We start from the raw sequence: 23,344 nt of genomic DNA, 5'->3' as shown, positions 1-23,344 counted from the left end.
TAATCAGCTTTTTTCATGTAAAAGGAGCGGAGAAAGAGCGGCAGAGAACTGCATGCTCTGAGCCGGCGTTCTGTCACTGATCGCGTTACTGATTCTGCCAGATTTGGGGAGCTGCGACTCCAGGCACAAGGCTGGAGTCTTTCTTTAGTGGTTTGGGTTTTTTTCTTGGGTTTTTTTTTTTTGTTTGTTTGGTTGGTTGGTTGGTTTGTTTTGTGGGGGTTTTTGTGGTTTTGGTTTGGTTTTTTGGGTTTTTTTGTTTTGTTTTTTCCGGGTTCTGCTTTTGTCTGGCCTTCAGAGGACTGCCAGAAGTGTCCTTCAGTTAAACTCCAGCTCTGTGGAAAGGATGCCCACAGTGTGCCGTGTGTTGTCCCACTCGCAGAAGCACAGAATAGCTTGACTTGAACTAGAAGGGACTCAAAAGGATCATGAAATCAAACTCCTGGCCCTGCATAGGACCAGCCCCATGAATGACAACATGTGCCAGAGAGCGTATTTGAATGCTTCTTGAACTCTTTCTGGCTTGGTGTTGTGATCACTTCCCTGGAGAGCCCATTCCAGTGCCCAACCACCCTCTGGGTTAAGAACCTCTTTTTAATGTCCAGCGTAAACCTCCCCTGACACAACTTCATGCTGTGCCTTCGGCTCTTGGCACTGCTCACGTAGATAATAGATCAGTGTCTGCCCCACCTCTTCCCCTCACGAGGAAGTTGTAGACTGCAGTGAGGTCTCCCCTCAGTCTCCTCCAGGCTGAACAGATCAAGGGACCTCAGCCACTTCTCATATGGCTTCTCCTCAAGACCCTGTACTCCAGAGAAGTGTCTTGGTCTGTCCACACCACAAGGACTTTTCATCCTGTCATTGTTGGCTTCCTACCCTTTCATGGAAGTGGGTCAGTCTTGAAACGAGTGAGACCTGCAACAGAGCCATGTTCCTTCCCTGGTTCAGATGCACAGGGCATATATTTCATGCATTTTCTTTTTGCCTTTCTTACTGTGTCTTCCTGGCCTTTCCCTAGATTCCATCCATGATAATAGCACCATTTTTTTACTTTCTCCCATCTGCTTTTGTTTTCTCAAAGTTTTCCATCTACTGTGCTCATAGCATTCCTTCATCTTTTCCCTTTCCCAATCCAACACCTCTATCTTCTCCACTGTCTTACGCCACAGCTCCCATATGTTTGCCTCAGCTGCAAAATTCTTAAACATTTATGTTGGTGAAATGTCTTCTCAGTCTGTTTCAAAGGCCGTGAGGGTCCACAGCAGTGCAGCTTAAGTATCAAGGTGCTCAGAAAGGTAGGAATGAACCAGAAGGTGTTGAAAGGAGGAAGTGCCAACCTTGTTCCTGGCACCACCTCACTCCCATGCCGGTTGCATTATACAGCCTCTGCTTGACATAGTACATGCATGTGCACTCTTTGTTCCTGGTACAAAGGTGTTCCTGGTTTCTGAGCAACTGGTTCACTTCCAGCTTTCCTTTAGCTACGTGCAGTTTCATAAACAGTGCCTACTGAAAAGATAGCTTGGATCTAAAATTCCAGTCGGTTGGGCATTTCCAGTGGCAGCAAGCAATACCTGTGAATTCTATAAGGTGTAGGGAATAATTTTGAGGACCATTTTGATGGGAGCCAATTCCTTCACTGCTTATGAAAACAGAAAGGCAGTCAATGACCATGCAAAAAGGTTGCAAGAAGTACACCACAGATGACAAGAACCTGAGGAGCACCTTGCAGCTGTCATAATACTCACTACCAAACTAAGAAAGCATGTCTCAGGAGTGTTTGTCACCAGTCTAGTTCTGGTGACAAAACTGTGCCTATCCTGCCAGCCTTTCACAGCAACAGTACACAGACTAGAGCAGTTAGTAGGATGTGTTTTTCTGCTTTATTTTGTCACCAACAATTTTAAATGCAAATGGTAACTGTTTCTCCCAGATGCAAATTGCAGACCACCAGTTGCTCCCTTTCATCTCTAGAAGAGCAGCTCGTTTGCAAGCTAGTAACTTGGCTGGCTAGAGATATTTCATTTCTGTGAGAGACTGTGGCTCCTCCTGAAGATAACTTTCCTCCCTCTGAGCACTACAATGTTGTGTTGACTGTGCTCGTTTTTATCTTGTTACACAAGAGTGACCTTCCACAGGAGCTTCTCCCCACGCATCTGATAAAATACAGACTGCATGCCAGGTATTTCAGTGGGACCTGGAAGACTCTGTGCTTAATCTTGGAAGTCCTTGATCTAATCATCTTGTTTCTCGGCATTTTAGTTAAAAATCAGTTCAATAAACTTTCCTCTATTAAGTGTTTCTCAGATGGATATCCCTTGAGTACACATGGTGCCTCTTCCATGGCATATTCTCCATCTTTGTAGACTTGAAGTCCAAAATTAAAACTGTAATCCTGTTATTACTTCTGTTTTCTTGCCTTAAGGCCTGTATCTATACCCAAAGACACAATATAGATAAAAGCTTTGGTTGTTTTGGAATAATGCTAGAATATGCCTGCACGTGCAGCATTATATGCAGCACCTGCATTATATCCTTCAGTGGAAATTTTGCTGATTTTCTCTTCTGCAAATATAGCAAATACTGCAAATGTAAAATTACTAGTAATTAGGATGTGGCAACTCTGTCTGTATGTGCAAAGAGCTACATAACAGAATTTGAATGTCCTTTACAAGGTCATGGCCACCAGTAGAAAATATTATTTTCTTAGCATTATTGTGATAATAACCTATACTATCCTGGTTTTGAACAATACTGTTTCTCAAACCCACATGCTGCTATTCTGCAGGCAGAATGACAAAGAAAGATTTTAGTTAGGTTTATGAAGTTTTGGTGTGGATGAATCTCTCTGCCTCTAAGGAAGAAGCCTGCCATAATTGGGTTTCTTGGTCTTTCTCTCCCATACACTAGAAGAATTCATAGGTGACAGTTCATTTAAAGCCATGAGGGAAAAAAATTCAACATTAGTTGAATTTTATTCCCAATGAATAAAAGCAAGCTGAGAAATAAAAATTTTCTTACCCAAAGTCATTCAAGGTCAGAGCCAGACAAGGGAGTAGAGACCCAGTTCTCACAGCGAATTAGGCCATTGGATAAGCTACAGTGATAAACAGAAAAATTGATGGATTTTCCCAGCATATAATAATACTATGATAAAAATTGTATCTGAAAGTCATAAAAATCCTCTGAAATAGGGGAAGAAATGGTTGTGTAGTCTCATGCAGTTCCTTTCTCTGCCATTGTAAAAAGAGTGTCTAGAACAGACCAGGAGAAGTTTGACCACTGAACAGTGGTCACTGAGCTTTGAATTGAACAGTAACATCCTAAAGCAGAACTCCTGAGTGTTAAAACTGTTATATTAGGAGACACTAATTTGCCATTAATGTCCTCAGAACTATTCACTCCTTTGTAAACTACTGAAAGCCCGCTGAGACTGTGTTTTTAATTTGCTTCAGTGCTGATATATCCAATGCCTGCTATGCTAACAGGCTTCATCCATTTGAGGAACGCTTTACTTTGCTTGAACACATCAGTATCAAAGCTGGGCAACCCACTGCACGCCACAGGACCTCCTTGCAGGTTTGGTGGTTCAGGCTCACACTTGGAACTAAAACCACTAGAATGGTACAAAACTCACATCAGTTGCTTGCTCATCATTAGATGCATATGGAACTGTGATGCATACGTACTCAAATATCAAATTTTACATTGGTACATGTCAGGGCCTTCCACTGCACTTTTCTGCTGTTTTTCTGCCTCCTTTTGCTCAGTAGTGGTTCATCATGATACAGAGTTGCTTCCTGGCTGTGTTCAGCATATGTAAATAAAGCTTTTAAGAAAAATACAGTCTTGCTGCTATCTAATTTATGAGGAAAGTCCCAAATAACTTAATCTTACTTTCTGTTTTACTTTCTGTGCCAAGAATGCCTGGTTTGCCATGATAACAGTCCAGAAAACACAAGGACCTTGGGATCCTAGGTTAGGGCAGGATTCTAGATAGGAAATGGTATTTCTGCATAAATAGTTCTTACTAACTGAGTTTTTTCATGTTCCCAGGCCTGCTGATGGTGTCTCACGATCCACGTTGAAGTGTCCAAAGCACTGGAACTGCACAAGTGAAATGGTAGGAATCAGGAACATCAGACGGCTTTGCTTAGTGAGTCCCATTTGGAGATTTTGAAATGGAATACAAGCATCTCACTGGACAAGAGTGAACTTGAATTTCAGCAGATTTTTTTCCCTCACATGGAAACTACTTGGCCTTAGAGCTATACTCTGCTAAGCGCAACTAAATATGCTATAAAATGCTCATTTATCAGTTTAAACTTTTATTAGAAGTTCTTACTTTGAATTCTGGACACCACTAGGATGTGCAATGGAAATGCTATGCTGCTATGTCCATAATTTACTGGCAACCAGCAGTTGCAAAAGCAGTTTCATTTTTTCACACATACAGTCCAGGAGTAAATGTCACTTCTGTCTTCTTTCCTGAGCTGTGGTGATGCGTTCTTTTTTTTATCTTAAAATTGAGAGGCAGATGCTGTTAAGGGATAAAGGGGTTTTTATCTCGTTATTTAATAAGGATTTTTATGGTGCAACACTTCACCAAGATGTAGCATGCTGAAATGTACACTCCCAATAGATTGTGTATACAATTTTATAAACTTTGCAGATCAGCATTTCCAGTAAAGATGCCCTAAAGAGAGGCTTGAATGAATAGCGTGATATTCCCTTCCTGAAGGATTTCTTCCTGGGATGGGCTTAAACCTAGTTTACAGGATGTATTTTAGAGAGGATCTTGGTTCCTTAAGATAGTGTAGGGCTTTCTGGACTCCAGTTGCAGGCCTTTAGGATGTTCTGGCCTAACAGAACACCAGGACTGTTAAGCAATCAGATTTAAGGAATTACAAGTATGGATGTTAAGAGCACTGAGGATACATGAAAGGTATATAAAAGAAAAGGCAGAAAATCATCATGGCATGAGTGGTATCCCCATATTCACTGGCACATACCCTGAAATCACTGCCACTCCCAAGCCCTCTGTAACAGATTTTGCATGATCCCAGAATCCTTTTGCGAGTCGGACAGGTGGTATTAAGAGGTTAAGCTGGTGGGAACTTGTACACAGCCAGACATATGTGTGCAGGTATTGCATAGAATTCTAACATACTGCTGTTCTTTTCCTTCTATCAGCAAGTGTGTCTGGACTTCAGCAAAATGAGGAATTGCCTTGTTTATCTCCTCCATTTTGGAGTCTGCATTCAGAGGTTACCCCAGATTGGTCCTTCACTACTGTGAGCTTTCATCTTCTTTGTAGTCAGTTTTTGATGCTAGTTAAGATACCAGATGTTGATAAAAAGTTTAAAGTGCCCCAGCTAACTCCTTCTCTCTGACTTTTCTGACTCAAATTTATGAAGAATTTGAGTCAAAACAAACACTGAAAATTCATCAAATCATTCTGTCCTTTTACAGAAATACTCCAAACTGACCACATACCCTTGTAATGGCATGGCTCCAGGGGGCACACTGTTTTACAAGACCTAAAGTCACAGCACACTAGGAAATTGAAATAGCTTTTAAAAATTCTCCCAATTCCAGCTCTAGAAAAGGACAAAGAAAAAAAGAATTTATACTTTCTTGAAATTACTTTTGCTGTTCCTTTGGAGGTTAGTGCTGAACAAAACAATATCCTCTGCTTGATAACTACAAATGTTGCCATTTTGACTTAATTCGTGTGAATGAATGAGAAACACAGTGTCCCAAGCACTGTTCCCAAAAGGAGGAGATATCAGGGATGTATCCTGTGTACTTACAAAGCCTTTTTTCTGTGAACAGGAGGAAGCAATTAAAAAATTATCTGCTCATCACCATAAAAACTCCTCTACTGCCCAGATGTGTTTTTTCCACATATTTCTTGGAGGCATGCTGCAATACTGGTTCAGGCTATGAGCTAATCTTTCATTACCCTCTGGGTTTTTTTGGCCCTTTTCTTCCTATTCCCTCTCTCTTTCTAGTCACACCTGCACTTATTCATAAGGAATTCCCTTATTCAAAGGGAATTCAAATAATTGAGTGATTCTCTTTGACCTTTTTGAGTGGAGATCTGTGCCTATTTTTATAAGCACTGGATACTGACATAGAGGAGACAAGCTACTCTTTGCAAAACTTGGTGGTTAATCTTTGGATCTGTATGCCTCTGTTTCAGTACAATTCAAGATTGGTACCTTATGCCTAGACTTGGCAATTCACTTGCTGAAATCGTGTGGTGTGTGAGATGCTATGGTGAGGTGATACAATGCCAGTCTCCAAAATCGGCCTCAGACTTGAGGAGGCCTTCATGGCTGGCTCCTTTTCCATGAGGACCCTTGTGAGCAAAGGGGCACTCTAGAACTCACTGCAAAATCTCATCAGCTCCAGGACTATCCAGGTTAAGTGCAGCATGGCAATGCCTGGGGAGGCATTTGCCTGTGCTGCTTGTGTCCTCTTTGCAGTCACAGTGCTGAGGAAAAGAAAGCAAGTTGAAACTCCCACTTCCATACTAGCACATGTTGGAATAAGGGGCATCTCTCAGTACACCAGGAGTTTTCAAAGATATGTAATTTCTGCTGGAAAAAGCCTGTACTATAAAGTGACAGCTGAAAGCCGGCATTGTGGGATATAAAAGCCAGGTTTATGTGGGTTTTGTCTTGGCCATAGTTGCTAAGTAGCAATCCTGCAGTAAAACAGGTTATATCTCATCATTCTCTTCTTCTTCTCTCCCTAGAAATTTTAGCCTGCATGGCTCAGACAAGCATGTATCTGACAGTGTACTAGCACTTAAAAAAAAGAAATGAGAAACTCAATACAGTTAACCTGGAGGGAAAAGACTGCTTTTTCTTGAAATGCACAAAATTGCTGTGTGTGCCCGGTGCCTCTGTCTGGTTCTACAGCAGGCACCTTTACTGAAATAATTTGCTGTAATATTCTTAGCTGTTGTTAGAGATCCATTACTAGTGATTTTGGCTTGCCCTTTTCCAGACATCTCTCATTTTTCCCTTCTTCCTGCAATGAAACTGGAGAAAATTTGAGTTCCAAATGCAACTTAGCTATGTCTGGGGCACCACTAAATGAGAAACAGGTCTCATCCAGCTTTTGGGGTTTTATCCAGACATGCCTTCTAGCAGTTAACTAAGTCTTGCCTGTCTCCTCACATATTTTCCTCTGAATGTGAGAAGCCAAGCAGTTTTCTATTTTCACTTTACAAATTTTAAAATTTTCAGTTAAGGAATAATTTGAAAATTGATATTCTGAAAATTGGTTTCTAAAACCGGTGTTTCTGGTTTTCAGTTGCCCATGTAAATGTTCAACACTCCCTCTTATTGTAGCCTTCAGCTCAATGCAGGATCTTTGCAGGTTAGACCTCAAACAAATTAGCAAGATGATTTGCGGTACCACTGAACTGGTATCAGAATGCTGGAACACTGCTCAGGAACCCTCCACACCTGCTCGGTAGGTACCTGCAAACAGACACTTGGACTCATTTTGCAGCAGAGAAACTGTTAGTGTAAGAGGCAGCGAGAAAAGCCAGTGAGCACCATATGCTATTGTATACAGGGCTAATGTGCTCTCGCTGTCCTGTAAAACTGGGAATAAAACTCATGTTCATTGTGTGTCTGCAAGCTAGAACAGAGGCAGATGTGTGCAAGCACCTGGAAAGAAAATAAGGTTATCTACCTGCCACCTTTTTATCCTGGAAAGCAGGCTTTGGCAGAAGAGGGAGTACAGCAGTTCTTTTTTTTTTTTTTTTTTTTCTCTTTTCTGCCTTCTAAAGTTTCATTGTAGCAGCACAAGCACTTAGCTGGTTTTGGATCTGTTGGAGAGATGACTTGAAGAGTAGTCAGGGCACATCAGAAAACCAAGAAAGCAAATAATGAAATAGACCTACACAAAACAACCCAAACCCAAAAGAATAAGAAGCCCAAACACACAAGACATTTTCTGTCATCATAAGATCACTGCCCATGACCAGCACAGCTATGGCAGCATTACACCTGTCACCCAACTCTTTCAAATGTGGACAGAGGTACCAGAGCTAGCATAATGCCCGTGGGAGGGGGTAATGGTGGCATGTCCTGGGAGCACAGTGCATACACAAAGAACAAGTAGCTGCACCTGAGTCACTCTGAGTGCTCAAGGTGGCTTGGCTAAAGTGACACAGAGCATCTATTTATTCACTTAAAATCCCTGCACTGTGGTGACAGCCCATATGACTCAGTTTTGACAAACCAGTGCATGAGAGAAAGAAGTCTGTCTTTGACCTTCTTTAACAAAGTTTTCAGTCCTGCTTACCAGAAAGCAAGGAAATCGCTTTCAGATCTGCAACAGCATGCTTGGCTTCCTCGGTTTGGCCCAAGTCCTCCCCTGAGTTCCAAGAAGCAGGAGTAGGTCATCTTGTCCTTCAATCTGTATTCCCAGAAACAACCAGCAATAGCCAGCATTTCATTTCAGAGGGACCAGAGAAATTTGTCATAACAAGGCTAGCTCTAGGGGACCAAAACTTTCCAGCTTGGGAAGGTGTATGAGGGAAGCACTCTGATTGGAGGCACGTCTCCAAAAGATGTAAATGTGCCACAAACCCCAAGTTCTGAGCAGAGGAGTTTAGTCATGGCATTATTTTTAGAACACCAGGACTAAACACAGTCCAAATCTGTACAAGGTGTCCAGTGTCAGAGGAAACATCATTTCTGTTAACATTTCTCTCCAATTAACACCAACATGAAGATGACCATTTAGCCCCTCCCAGAACACTTGTGTTTAATGCTCATGTGGCGCTAGGTATTGAATTACCAAGCAGCTGCTCTTCCGTGTTTAATCAGCAGGTGTGGTGATGTTGCACGGAGGAGGTGGTGACGCCGCTGCTTTTCCTGCACATCAGCGGCGCCGATGGGCTTGGGGTGCGTGTCACAGTGTCATCTAGTGGCCGGTGTCCACCTTCTCGGCGGGGCGACAGCATACAGCAACGATTCTAATCCCCCAAGGCTGAAATCCTATGCAGGTTTTCAGTGCTTCCTCAGAGACCAGTGATGGTGATGCACCTCGTGGAGCACAGTCCTATCCCCAAGAGGCTTCATTAGACATATAATGTAGGCATCAGGGCATCCTAAGGTAGGGTTTTTAGCTAAATTTGGTGAAGTTTCTGGTAGCTCATCATGGTACATAGTTAGAGAAACCTAAAGTGTGTGCACCCTCAGTTTTGTGTGTCCCATCTCCAAGTCCCTCATCACCATGGCACTGCATGAATTGGCAGCTAGCACTTCGATGAAAATGTTTCATGTAACCTCCCTACTTCTTTACTGGAGAATATTGCCACTACAGAAGGTCCAGCTGAGCGGCACACTCCTCAGCACAACCAGACAGCATCTGAGAGAAGCACATTATGCTAGCAGTGGTTTTGTACTCAGTAGATTAGGAAAGACATACACTGTTTTGTCACCGAAGTTGCTAAGACAAAAAGGTGGAAGTCAATAAGGGCTTATTAAGACAGGGCTACACCAAGGCAAGATGCTTAGCATCAGCTTCTGATGAAAGTAAGCATACATTATGATTTCACACTTTACTAATGCTCCATACTCCACTGAATGTTCCAGTTACACTGATTTACAAGGGAAAGTTGTATCAGTAGTTTTCCATTTAGAAGCTCTTCAATAATAAAATTAAACAGAAGAGTCACATCATTACAACAATAAAAACAGTAAATTTTCTTGTACAGAACTCATTGGGACAAATAAGTGTGATGTTTGCCCTGATCAAAGGTAGTCAGTACCAATGCCTACAGATTAAAGTAATCTCTAACTTCCTACTCTAAGACCCTTTTCTCTACATTTTGTCAAGATCCTTCTTCCACCAGGAACATCTTGTCTGGGATCCATTAAAATTCAAGGTTTAGTGGCTTCACTTGCAACCTGGCTGGGTAGCCATCCTTTTCCAGCTCTGACAACTCAGTATTTTTGTGCATGGTTGACCAGCAGGAAACTGAGGTTCCTTTGCCAGAGAATTTGAAAGCTTCCTTGGAATCCAAGTGACAGTAAACATAAACATTTGAAAGAAGGAACACTTCTGTTTTAACAGAGTGACTTTTTTTGATTCCTATTGTTTAAGCAGAACTCTAGGGTCCAACACATTTTTTTCTCTAAGATTTACACAATTTGTTAGGTTACATGTTTGTTCTACATAAGACAAGGTGTTTTTTCTATTAAAAAGATGTATTTGATTACTTATTGGTAAATGGAGCTCAGAAGCGGTATTATCTTTCCATGTACCACTAAGCTTGCATAACCAGTTGTCCTGGTTCAGGGCAAATTTGGGAGAGAATCCCCAAAGGGGCTCCTCTAGAAAAGCAGATTCAGTCGGCCCCTCCCTCAACTGGTTTGGGAGAAAATACCTCCTTGGAGAAAAGTGGAAAAAAACGTTTATTAAACAATAAAACCTAAACAATATTAAGCAATAAAACCCCTTGCCGCTCCAAAAGAGATGACAAACTCAGAAAGTCCCTCCCCAGGTTGCAGCTGAGCTCACTCAGTCTCTGATCAGTCCCTCAGGCCCTGGAAATGCCGCGGCCCAGGCCTGGCCGGTGGGCCACAGGTGCAGCTGCCGGTGCTCCCCTGGGTGTTCAGTGCAGAGCAGGTTTAAACAGGTCCAAGAAAGAGGGAAAAAGCCTCACAGTCCAGGGAACTTCTATGACTCAACTAGCTAAAGCTAACTAAAAGCAAAAGAGAGCTCTGTCCCACTGTCTGTCCCTCCGCAGACAACAGTCAGGAGCAGGAATGTGGAGGAGTGAGTGCAGTGTCTGAAAACAAACTGCTGCTTCTTCTCTCCCCCCTTCACTCTCTGGACAAGTCTTAAAGGTGCAAAACTTATTATTCAGCATAAACAGAGCAGATGACTGGGGATAAAAACATCAGAGGATACCAGGATACCAGTATAAAACCCTACCAACTCTGCTAGAATCTTATTCATTACTTATAGACATTATTTTCAAGAGTAAGAAGGCCATAGGTTGACCATATCCCCAGAAAGGTTTTGTCAGAGGAATCCTACCTATTCTTACCACTAGGAAGTCCATATGGCTAAATCTAAGCTCTTGCCTCAGCCCACAATACACTGTCCCTGTGGACACTCTTCATCAATCTTACCTTGTGATGATTTACTCCTGAAATTTATGCTAGTCTATAAAGAATACTCTGCTTTATTCCAAGTGTCCTCTGAATTTTGTGAAAGATAGAGGAAGAATTCTGTTCCCTTTTCACTGATGATGTTTATTTAAAGGATTGTATTTCACTGTTCATCTTTCTGAGCTTTCTTGACTCATAGTGGCAAATACATCACTTTACCCTGAAGTCCTTGAACACCCTGACTATTCAGTACTCCATATTTAGTACAGTTTCAATTAGGAACAACTCATAGGGGTAGAAACATACTTTTTGCTTTGTATTAGAGTTTCAAATATAGTAAAAAACCCCAAACATGTAAAAAAAAAGAATGAAAGAAAAAGAACCCTCCAGGTTAACAATCTCCAAAAGTTTGAAGTCCATGTCTGTTTTCAATGTTCATTTGAGAAAACACAAAAATGTTTTCCCTATTGCTGAGAAAGCAGCAAAACCACTACAAATTTACACAGGTTTGTATATCAATTCCACTCCCTGTGAATTGTTTTGAATTTCAAGACTGCATTGAATTAAAGAATTTCAAGTGTTAAAAAATAATTTCCACTACTGTTTAATCACAGTTAACACCATTTAATGTTTAGTGTCAGAAAGACAGCATATTAAGGAATTGTCCCAGAATTCCCACTCCTTCCTGGTCAAACCACGACACTAATAAACACCAGCACTTGTTTGTTCCGTCTATGATCGTTTCCAATAAAATACTTCTTATCAGACAAACACTCCATAAGAACACAGTTTACAATAACCATTTGCTGAAAACAGGGTAGATGCATTTTTCTGATGTAGGTATACACCTTCTCCAGGATCCTCAAAGCATTTTTCCTGTCTGTCCAGGGAAGAATTCAGGGCTCCACTGAATATATCAGGTGTCCTGAAAGTTTCTGGGATAAGAATACTCTAGTGCAAAAGACATCTCAATGCAATAGAATCCAATACTTACACAAGGGGATATTTTACCTCTATTAGCATCTGAAAAAACCAAATGATGCACTTACAAGGACCAAAAGAAACACATTTTAAAAAATCAGACAAATGCTCTAAGTTCTCTATTTTTATTAAGGAATTACACTTGGTATTAGTTGCATACAACAGCATAGGCTGACAGTGTTACACAGCTGCTCCCACACATGGTGACAGCTGCAGCGCCTACTTGCACTAATCAGGTTACTCTATATCCCCTATAGTTAGAAGTTACCTGCAGTCACTACTGCAGCAAACTCATGAGACAGTGTTAGGAACCACAAGTGGGTAAGCCACAACATGAGACATGGTTTTAGTGCTTCACAGGCTTGTAGAGTAACTTATGTTGGAAAAAACCTCTTAAGATCAAGGCCAACCATTAACTCAGCACTGTCAATGTAATAGGTATACATTTAAGTATTTTTAGTTAGGAACTAAAACCTCTACCTGGTACATTTCAATAATTAAGCCTTAATACATTTCTTGACTGCAGCTAGAGCCATCAATAGTAGCAGCAGCAACTGAGGACTATACAGCAGTCTGCACTCCTCTCCCATTGCAATACTTACAAATGGACTTTGAACTTGTTGATGACCCTACTTAGTACAGCTTTAGAACAGCTTGAAAGCTTAACACTGTTTTCTTCGATCTTCGTTACTGCTCTTTATCCGTCAGTGTACTGCTCTGTTCAGTGCCTGAACTGTGCTTGCTCTTAAGGGACCTTCCAATGTATCTCCAGTACTCTTTTCGGATGGTGTCTTTTTCTTTAGCCAGAATTTCACACAACTATGAAAGAAAAACGAGAGACTGGAGTATTAAACTGAAAAGCTTATAAAATCCTTAATTATAGAATGCATACAACCTGTATTTCAGATAGTGTTAGAAATATGTTCCTCTGCAACATTTGTTTTATTCATGGGATTTGAAACTGTTTAATGACATCAAACTAATGACAACTCCAGTTGGTAGCCAACCAATCTGACACTGCACAAAAATCCCTCCAGGCCCATTTCAGTTGTACGAGTTCCCTTTGACTCACTCCCATGCCTACCACTCATCATCCATGCCAGCCTAATGCACCCTGTAGTACAGCATACTACACACTTCCTGAGAACCTCGAACGTCTTTTAGTCATCCAACAGGTTGTAAACCACTTAATTCCAAACATTGGAAGATCATCCTGCCTCTTGATGGACTGACAGGAGATCTTTTATTTCTGTTTTTTACCTCAGCAGATTTTCCCAAAAAGGTTTCCCTGCAAGTCAGTAACCCTCTCTCATGCAACATTAAGAGCTGGTGCAGATACTTCTACATATTTGGGTTTTTTTAAAATTTTTATCTGAGTAAGCAGCACAGTAGAAATCAATACTACTTACAGGACAAGCTGTGTAAATTTTACACAGTCTGAACACTACAAATGTTCAGACTAAATTCCCTTTTATTATGCAGATGACATTGCCTTACTCTGTGAAATGGAGTTAAAAAATTAAGAGCTTTGATGTTTAAACAGCGAACTTAAAATTAGTGAAATAGTATAAAAGGAGCCAATTGCACTTGTTTACAATCTGGTTCTGGAACACAACAATGAAAAATGATGGGAAAGAAAAATGTTGGAACACAAAGACTCCAGGTGGAACTGCAGTTCTAGTAACTTCAAGTTCAAGTCAGTCTCACAGTGAATGGAAAGTGTTCTCGTAAAACCTATGCTACAAACTGCAACAAGGAACAGCCAAGTGTGAAACTCTGGGAGATACACATCATTGCCAGAAGTAATTTATGCTCTCTAGGAAATGGTGCCTGACATTTCTTACTGATACCCCGGTGCCTGCTGGCCATAAGCTAATTCTGTCAACTTTCTCAGAAAGAGCTGAGAAGGGCCATGGGAGCTCAACTGAGGTTGTTTGGACATGGATATTCTGAGAAAAATTCATTAATCTACAGAGAAGAGAGTGAGTTAATGCTATAAAGTAAACATTGAAAACTCCTCTATTATTCAAACATCTTCTTTCTTCTGCAGGTAGTATTAGAGACCTTCCTTCACCATCACATGAAGAAAATTTAAGAGTAATTTAATAACTGGCTAGTTATTATTTATATTTAAATTCATTAGATCCTTGTGGTTGTCTGGTTTTTGTGTTAAACTCTTCATAGACTTCTCATGATTAACAACTAACCTGTTCTATTTATGAAAATCAATCTCATTTTGTCAAGCTATAAAACCAGACAGGAATAGGCAGCATCCCTGGGAAGAAAAACCAAGCTTTCAAAATGTACCTCCAATGCCTTGTTCAGTGTTTCTTCCTTGTTATCGCACTGGTTTTCTAGCATATCTTCATATATGTCCACAAGAAAGGCAATCAGATAGGGTGAACTGTGACTGGGCTGTAAATTCAACAGCTCCTCCAGCAGATTTGGGTATTTCGAAAGACCACGATCCTGTAGAATCCTAGAAGAGAGGTTAAGAGGCTTGGCACATAATGATGGGAAATCTGGTGTGAACAATTGCATTTTTGTTATGATTCTGTTACTTGAAGATTAGGTTTGAAATCAGGCTGCAAATATAAGTAAGTCAGAAAGTAAGCAGCATGCAGAACTAGTATAGCCTCATGTTGTAGTAAGCTGGTATAGTTTTTGTTCAACTGAACAGGAATTAGACTGAAAGTATGTTAATTGTTTCCTATCTATGCTTTTTAGCACAGTGACATTACAGGTCAAGTTTTTAAAAGCATGAGAAGTACTTGTGGTCCTTCTGCAAGAACTACAGGGCCAGAAGCTTAGTGAAAAGTTACAAAGAAATTAGGTTAGAATATAAGAATCCTTTGTGACAGTATTTGTCTGCCTGCTTAAGCACACTACACTAGAAAAAAAAGAAAAAAAAATCTTTTTAATTAAGAAGTAGGCATCAGACAGCTTCCACAGATTCTTTGCCTCATGGAGAAATACACCTCACCCTTTTAAGTAGTTCCAAGCACTCTCATTATGAGGCACTGCCGTGATCATCTCAAGAGTGTATCTGCAAGAAAAAGGTAATGGGTCATGAATGCAACCGGTAACAATGCAGTTAGAAATTACCTGAATGTGCCCAGAAGCTTCCAAATGCTTATCTCTAGCCTATACTACACTCTTTTTGTAGATCATCTCACCTGGTTAGATCAAAAATCGTTCACAATATAATCATCAGGAGTCTCAAAGAAGCAGACACTATGTTTTAAGTGTTCAATTTGCTGGAATTTACACAATAATGAATCAGTTCTCAAAATTATTAGCAAAAACACTGAGGAAACAACATAATACACTCTCCTGGTATGGTAAAGGAGTAACTTACATCTTGATGCTCAGAAATGGCAAGGGGCTGAGAATGGCCAGAATAACTGAACTCTGTTAATATGACTACAAGTGGTATGTTCAGTACCTATTTGCAGAATTTTTTCCTCAGGCTGCACTCAAGCAAACGCACAGAAAGGCAGAGCTTGAGCTTTCAGCTCACACAGCTTTCTGCAGCATTTCTGTGAAAGCAACAGTGAGGCAATTGCTATAAAAGCAAAGCAACAGAAGGCACCTCCAATACAGCCACAAAGCCACATTTCATCTACACAAAGCAGATTTATCTTCTGGCCTTTCCCAACATAACCAGGCATTCTGATGATTTTCAGAGGCTGCAAATAGAGGAGTATCTGATATATCAAGAGTACTAAAAAATACCCACAACTGAAACTGTTTTAAAACATTCTGCAGTCACTGTGACAAAGAACGAGTTTATAAACCAACCAGCATTTCTATAGTGACATCTGGGAAATCTTAATCTTAGCCAGTCTGGTTCTTTAGATGGTACCCAATTATCTTGACAAGATCGGGAGAGGATGCCCATCTAAACTCTGGAGATAAAAAGTTGAAGTTATCAAAGTCTAAGTCATGGAAATGGTTCAGATTCACCAATCTACAGGAATGTTATAAACTGGAAGAGAAGTAAAACTTCTAGAAGGTTGCAAAGACAACCGTGGAAGACGTTGAGGCCTGGGATCCTCTGTGAATAATTCACCAAAAGATTCAGAGATTCAGTCTTTCTTCTGAAAAATAACTCTATAAAAAAATCACAGTACCTTAATTGCTTCTTCACTTTTGACAAATATCTTCTCATAAACATCAACCCTAATCAGCAGTCTGAGATGTGAAAACCGTATGAAGAGGCTTCTCTTACCACCATGGGTAGTAAAATATGTCTAGAAGCCCAGTTTGTCTTCAGTTACAAACACGCAACCTAGAAACAGTGAGCACAAAACTCTTTTTCCTGGAAACTAGCCATCTCACAGAGGCAGTTCTCTTTGTGCCAACCACATACTCCTGAGAGGTTTATTTTTCCAGCTGCATCACATTCCTCATAAAAGTCAACCCCTCTTCCTACAAAACATGTCACTGTATTGGGTTTGCATGGCCTGTTTCTTTGGTAGCGGAGGGTGGCTACAGGGGTGGCTTCTGTGAGAAGCAGCCAGTAGCTTCTTCCATGTCTATCAGAGACAGTCTCTGATAGCTCCAAGGATGGATGTACCATTAGAAAAGCTGGGCCTATTAGAAATGATGGTAACGCCTCTGTGGTAACATATTTAAGAGAAAAAACAAAGGTAGTTGCACCGTTTTATTTGCTGCAGACACAAAGGTCAGGAAAGCAGGAAGAGGGTGGGGGTGCTCCAGGTGCCAGAGCTGAAGAGTGCCTCTTTCCAAACTTTCCAGGAGTAGAAAGTAGAAAATACTAATGAACAGCACAGCAGTGTCACAGATCTTCTGTAGCCTGTCCTACTATAACTAGCTCACCATAAACCCCAAAGTTTTGTTTGCACAATAAACAGCAGGCCAGGAAAACCGATTCATGATAGCAGCTTGCCGAGGATAAGCAGAGCTTGCTTCAGCCTGACACTTGTTCTGCTAACTGTGAATGTTAGTCCCAGAAGTGAATAAAAATCAGAAAACAAAGCCCACGGGGACTGCGAAAGTATTCCTTTGCTTTCATGTAATGGATACTGTTTAATACGAGCCTGAATAGCATTACTAACCGGACTTCTCTGTCTAGGACTGCGGGGTCATCATAGCCAGTGGTGTTGCAAATGACAAAGTGCCGTTGGTTCCAAACAGAGTTGTTTCTCACATCCTCTCTCAAAAGCTGGTCCACGTAGTCGAGTTCATTGTCCCATAATTTGAACTCCTACAGAAAGGGAAGGAAGAGAAAGTATCACAATCAAAAGTTTTTATTTTTTAAATACATTCTTGTTCTTAAGTTGCCTGAACATCAGATAGAGCCTTTTTTAAAGAAATCAACAGAAAGTTAAAAAAAAAAGTCTGCAGGTGAGCTAGGAACATGCTACACGCTCAGTGGTACACAATGGTATTAGCTCATCATTAAATTCACACACACAACAGTAAGTAGACAACAACTCAATTCTTTGAACTCATTTCCTAAAAGGAAAGTTTATAGCTAACCTCTGCCACACATTTAAAATACAGGTTATTTAAAGAATCAAGAGTTCTGTGGATACAATACCTGAATAACCCATTGTCTGTGTTGCCAGGCATGGTAATTTTTGGCATCTTGGTTAAGAATGTCAGCTATGAACTCAAGCTCTCGGGATGGATCCTGCAGCCACTCAACCAGCACCCGTCTGTGATGCCTAATGATGAGAAGAACAAAGTCTAAATTTTTTTGGTGAGTGTGTGTTCTATATAACAGCAGCTTATAGCAAGTGCACAACTTAGGAAAAAAACCCCACTAGTTAAATACTTCAAATTAAGCATACCAGAACATTTCACTTGGCTCTGAGAAATGCACGACACATATTAAAAAAATTCTAACCACACATACACCATGGCCAATCATCTCATTTTAGACAAGTAATAGTCACCTGAAACAACAGTTTCACACTTATGGTCAAAGTCTTCAGCAGAGTAAAGTTTTCTACTACTGCATAATTTCTCTAGCAATAACAATATTGCTCTTTCGCCTATTCCTATTAATTTTGGGAAAAACCCAACAACAGGCAGGCAAACTCCAAAACACAATAAAAGATAAGATACTAATTTATGTGTGTGTTCTCAGTTGCCTTTTCACAAATATTTTTTGGTTTTTTTACCTGTCAGACTTATTTTGGCAGTCTAAAAATTGAAATTAACAAGAAAACAACACCTGCTTAGCATGTTATAATCATACGCTTAGAAAAAAATATCTGAAAGGAGCTTTGACATGATGCAACTCCATTTAACTCCTCTACCACAACTGGACAATTTACAAAACAAATATTATCTGCCAAAACATTAAGAACAGGAAAGAAAGCATGATTTTACCAGACTTGGTAGTTCTTTGGCTGATCTTCAATGATAGCTGTAATATACTTAAGTTCCTCATGGAGGTCCTTTCCCAAAGACTGCAGGAGGACTCTCCGGAAATGCCTGTATAAAAGTCAAGTGTTTGAACACTGCAAAAGAACTTTCCTATAATTCACAGACAAGAACAGGGAATCACCTTTGTTCACAGTTCTTGTAAATGATACTGAGATAAAAACAGTGCAAAAATCTAAAACTAAAACTAATGGAAAATCCTTAACCACATATCTAGTTCTGTTAAAGGGCTTTCAATTATGGAACAGCACTGAACTAGGATATGACTGGTTGCAACACTACATAATCAAGATTGTAACAATCATGTTCAAGTTAATCTGTACCCATGATAGTTTTCTGTCACAGAAACTAAGACTTCTGTGCTTGAAACAATGCGAACCTTCTGATTTTATGGAAATTAGTGGAATGAAGATGTACAAGAAGTACTTGTTAGCTTGTAAGTAAAATGCCCTACTCTGAATATCAGAAATTCACTGTTTATTTATTACGTAACTTGACAGATCTTTTAAAATGCAAAAAGTATTAGTAGTTTTATTATTGGTAGTAAATACATAAATTATTTGCCATCATGTTTTTATGCCTCTTCTCAAAGTCAACTGAGGGCATCTTCAGCATTTTGCCATGGACACATTATCAAGTAAGTAATCTAATTTTAAACAGCAACATCCTTTTTGTGGCTAGCCCTGACCTTGACTGATAATATCCTTAGAGCCAAATGAATGAAAACCACTGACTTAACATGAGGCATGGGACATACTGAACATGGGCTTTCTTTGGAAGCTCACTGGAAAGGTACTCTACTCCTCTGTGTAAATTCAACTAAGCATGCCTTAATTCAATGAACAAAACATTAAAGACTGAAAAGGTAGGCAGTTGAATGACCACAGAAATAATAATACCAAGATTACTACATACCATACTGTGTAGTTTGCAGCATTTAACTCAATGGCATCTGCTGTTAACTTGAAAGCTCTTTCACTTCTCTCATCCCGCTGCAGAACAGCCCGGAAGTAATCATAGACATCTCGGACTAAATAAAGAATAGCATCTTAGCCAATAGCCTGCATAGGGGGTAAGGTTAATAATCCTTTAAATTGCTTCCTACTTTCTGTGCTCTACATACACCTCTGTAAAACTAATTCATACCTATGGATCTGAAAGCATTTTCAACTGAGACCTGTGCAGGATATTAACAGACCACAAAGCTGCACAAGTATGTTAGAAGCACACCATCAGAATAATAGCCAAAACAATCATAAAAGATCTGTGCTGCTTACTCTCACTACTTCACCAGCTGCAAGAACTTCATGTTTTGCTTCCATTTGTGGGCTGGAAATGCCTTGTGACATGAACCATGCTGTCTGCTGTATTACCTCTTAAGCCAGGATTCTAAAGGAGAACCCTGGCTATTAACATCTCAGGTGAAGATTCAGCTTCAAAGATGCTTGGTGAAAACACCACACACAAGCACCGTAACACAATTAATTAATTTCTTCACAGTATCACTCTAGAAAATGTTATCCAAAACATGAAGACTTGTTCCAACAATGGTTAAGGGCACAATAAATTTAAGACTTACATTTTTCACTGTAGATGATCTGAACAACAGGATTCGGCCCATCATTTTGAGGAACAGGTTCAATATCAGCCCATTCCTTCCTGTCCCTGTAAATACATGTTTTTGTGTTTTCAATGTTTCTAAAATGCACAAAATGCTACTCAAACCATGGCATGCATGAACGTGTGTCCAGTAACACATCCTTGCTCTGAACAGTCCCTACTATTTTAGCTGCATTATAGTCTGTAACACAGACCAGCATATAAATACATAAAGGTGTCCCCAACATAAGAAGGACATGGAGGTGTTGGAGCAGAGCAGGGCCACGATGTTGAAAAGAGGGCTGGACCATCCTCAAAAAGACAAACGGAAAAAGTTGGGGCTGTGCAGCCTAGAGAAGAGAATGCCGTGTCATGTCCTCAGAGCAGCCTTCCAGTATCTAAACGGGACCTACAGGAAGCTGGAGAGGGATTTTCCGTCAGAAACTGTCATGATGGGACAAGGAGTAATGGGTACAAACTGAGAGAGGGAAAATTTAGGTTAGACATTGGGAAGAAATTCTTTGACTGTAGGGGTGGTGAGACACTGGACCAGGCTGCCCAGAGAAGCTGCGTATGCACCAGCTCTGGCAGCATTCAAAGCCATGTTGGATAAAGCCTTGAGCAACTCGATCTAGTGAAAGGTGTCCCTGGCCCTCCCAGAAGCTCCCCACTCCTCCGGCCCCAGCCCCGTCACTTCGCGCCCGCCACTCCGCGCCGTGCTCGCCCGGCCCAGCCCGCGCCCGCCACTCCGCGCCGCCGCAGCCGTACCTGTACAGCACGTAGCCCGCATCTTCCCCATCCTCCTCCTCCTCCAGCAGCTGCCCGAAGCCGCCCTCCGGCTCGCTGCTGCTGCCGCCCTCCACGTCCCCCTCCGGCTGCAGCTCCACCGCCCCCGCCGCCCTCCCGTCCGCCGCCATCGCTCCGCCGCCGCTTCCGGGACCCGGCTGCACCACAAAGGCGGGGGCGGAGCGGCAGCGCGGCTCGACAGCGCCGCCCCTGGCGCGGAGGGCGCGTGTGGCGCATCCCGGGAAGGTGCCCGCCTGCCTTCCCTCCCTCCGCCCGGGAAGCGCCCGCCGGGCGTCCTCACGGAGAGTTCACTCCGGGGAGGGAAAACAACGCCTGGCGCCATCTTAGCCTCAGACGATCGGACAGGACAAGGCAGAGGAATTTTGACTCTGCAAAAAAGTGAAATTGGAGGTTTTGAAACAGCCGCCTTTAACGAGTGGGAGAAATTGGAGAAGGCAGCTGAGCCAGTAGGAGCTGGGTGTGTTTAGCCTGTAGAAAAGGAGGCTTAGGGGTGACCTTGTCATTCTTAAAAGTACCTGAAAGAGACTGTAGCCGCATGGGAATCGGCCTCTGCTCACAGGCAGTGACAGGACACAGTCTCATACCGCACCAGGAGAGGTTCAGGGTGGACATCAGGAGGAATTCCTTCCCAGAAAAGCTGATTAGACATTGATATGGACCAGCCATAGACTGGGCCATGGTCTAGCTGACAGGATGGATGATCTCAGAGGTCTTTTACAGCCTAAATGATTCTGTGATCCCCTGATGTGCTGTTGGTCAGCAGGCCAAAGTAGCTGAGGACAGTCATTAGGGAGAACAGCTGATGTTTGTAATCTGGGGCATTTTGGGATGCATTAGCATGGAGAGAATTAAAGAAAGGCGGAGCATGTGCAGTAGCAAGGGCTGTGCATACATCTGCATCTGTACAGCATTCTCAGAGAGGTGGGAAATCATTCCATATGTGGTGGAAATGGTTAAAGTCTTTAATTTTGAGCCGCTGTGTGTTTCACATATTTTACGGTGATTTTATGAAAAGAAGAATGGTGCCACAGTGCTAATGAGGGACTATAAATGCACAGCTGCAACTGGAGACACAAGACCCAGGACAAGGAAGAATCAGGTCCACAGGTGGTTCTTGTGTCAATGAGCAGCTTTGTCTCCTTTGGGAAGCCACTTGAACTCTGTGTTTTCCTTGTCTCCCTGCCTTTTCTTCTGCCCTGTTTTTTTTCTGAGGACTTAATTTGCTCCTGCCAGGATGTTCATACAGTGACTCTTTGGAATGCATAGTGTAGTTGCTGCTTCTGGGTCTTGCAGTAATATAGACTATACTAACTGAGGATATTGCCATTAGAATTACTACTGTAATTGAGGATAAAAACCAGAGAAATCTACTGAAAGGCTACTTTGAATAACAGGACTATGAATACAACAGAGAGGGAATGGGCATATCTAGAGACAGAGAGGATACCCAGCAGGACATAAGAGAAAGAAAAATGTTCTAAAGTGCAGAATAATAAAAAAAAGACAGGAAGAACAAACACAGGCATAAAAAGAAACAAAGTGTACTAAAAACAGATCAGAGGAAATGTGTACATATGAATGAGAGAAACCTCAAATGCAGTAAATCCTGTTTGTAAGAGGCAGAGCAGAAAGAAAAGCTGTTGTTCCTGACCCATGGAAAGACAAGTTGTATTGCACGTTTGTTAGATACCAACAGCTCTCCATGGATAGGGGGCACCACGAAATGCAGATCTTTAAGAAATCTGGTTTATTAGCTCTGCTATTTGAGCTAGAGTTGTGCTTTTTGGTAATTTTCGTCCAGAATTCCTACATGATGATTTGGCCCTGCCATTGCTTATGCTGGTATCATCTTTACCAGCTATTTAACATGAATTACAGACAAACCAAATCCTGCAATAAGAGCTTATTTCCTCAGAGGGGCATAACAGGACAAGAAACAAAAGTGAGTCTCTCTGAGGCCAGCCCCTGGATTGAGCTGGTCCAAGAGCAGCTTGTGTATGGCATGGGATGGATAGCAGATCAAAAAGCTATCCCTCAGGAGTCAGTTCTATATTTTCAGTCTGAAGATGTGGGTTATTGTGTCTGTGGACTGCTTCAAAAGGTTTGAGGGACAGTAACTGAGAAAAGTCACGCCTGTCGACGGAAGCTGAGGCATTTTACAATTAAGTTTTGCCTTTGTGAGAGTCCGTCAGCTGAGGAAAAGTGAAAGCCAGGAATATAACTAAGTTTTAAATTACAGACTAGATCAAAATTTTAAATTACATTAGATCAAAATGCAGTGGGATCACAGGAAGTCCTTCCATAAAACATACCAGGTCTCTGATCCATTTCCAACCACTCAATTTAATTTACTGAATTACACTCTCATTGCGCCATGCTAGCCTCAGTCCTCA

The 23,344-nt window shown here is 41.4% G+C and overlaps 1 protein-coding gene across 1 annotated transcript; it reads right to left on the bottom strand.

The window, feature by feature from the left end:
- Positions 1–12,237: 12,237 nt before the first annotated feature.
- On the bottom strand, positions 12,238–21,080 carry FNTA (farnesyltransferase, CAAX box, subunit alpha). The gene is made up of 9 exons (XM_064736293.1): positions 20,913–21,080; positions 20,125–20,210; positions 19,461–19,575; positions 18,492–18,596; positions 17,695–17,821; positions 17,210–17,358; positions 15,112–15,174; positions 14,436–14,607; positions 12,238–12,947 (listed from the first exon to the last, which is right to left on the bottom strand). The coding sequence occupies exons 1-9, from the start codon at positions 21,059–21,061 to the stop codon at positions 12,816–12,818; spliced, it is 1,098 nt and encodes a 365-aa protein (XP_064592363.1). The 5' UTR covers positions 21,062–21,080; the 3' UTR covers positions 12,238–12,815.
- Positions 21,081–23,344: the final 2,264 nt, after the last annotated feature.

Source organism: Zonotrichia leucophrys, chromosome Z (assembly GCF_028769735.1).
Source record: "Zonotrichia leucophrys gambelii isolate GWCS_2022_RI chromosome Z, RI_Zleu_2.0, whole genome shotgun sequence".
Lineage (NCBI taxonomy): Eukaryota > Metazoa > Chordata > Aves > Passeriformes > Passerellidae > Zonotrichia > Zonotrichia leucophrys.
The sequence above is the reverse complement of the archived record's forward strand: the minus strand, read 5'-3'. Positions and strand labels throughout refer to the sequence as shown.

Coding starts and splice junctions, on each gene's coding strand:
- FNTA (XM_064736293.1), bottom strand. CDS start 21,061: ATGGCGGCGGACGGGAGGGCGGCGGGGGCGGTGGAGCTGCAGCCGGAG. Junction 18,597..19,460: donor GCTGCAAACTACACAGTATG/GTATGTAGTAAT, acceptor ACTTTTATACAG/GCATTTCCGGAGAGTCCTCC. Junction 17,822..18,491: donor CCAAAGAACTACCAAGTCTG/GTAAAATCATGC, acceptor TCTCATCATTAG/GCATCACAGACGGGTGCTGG.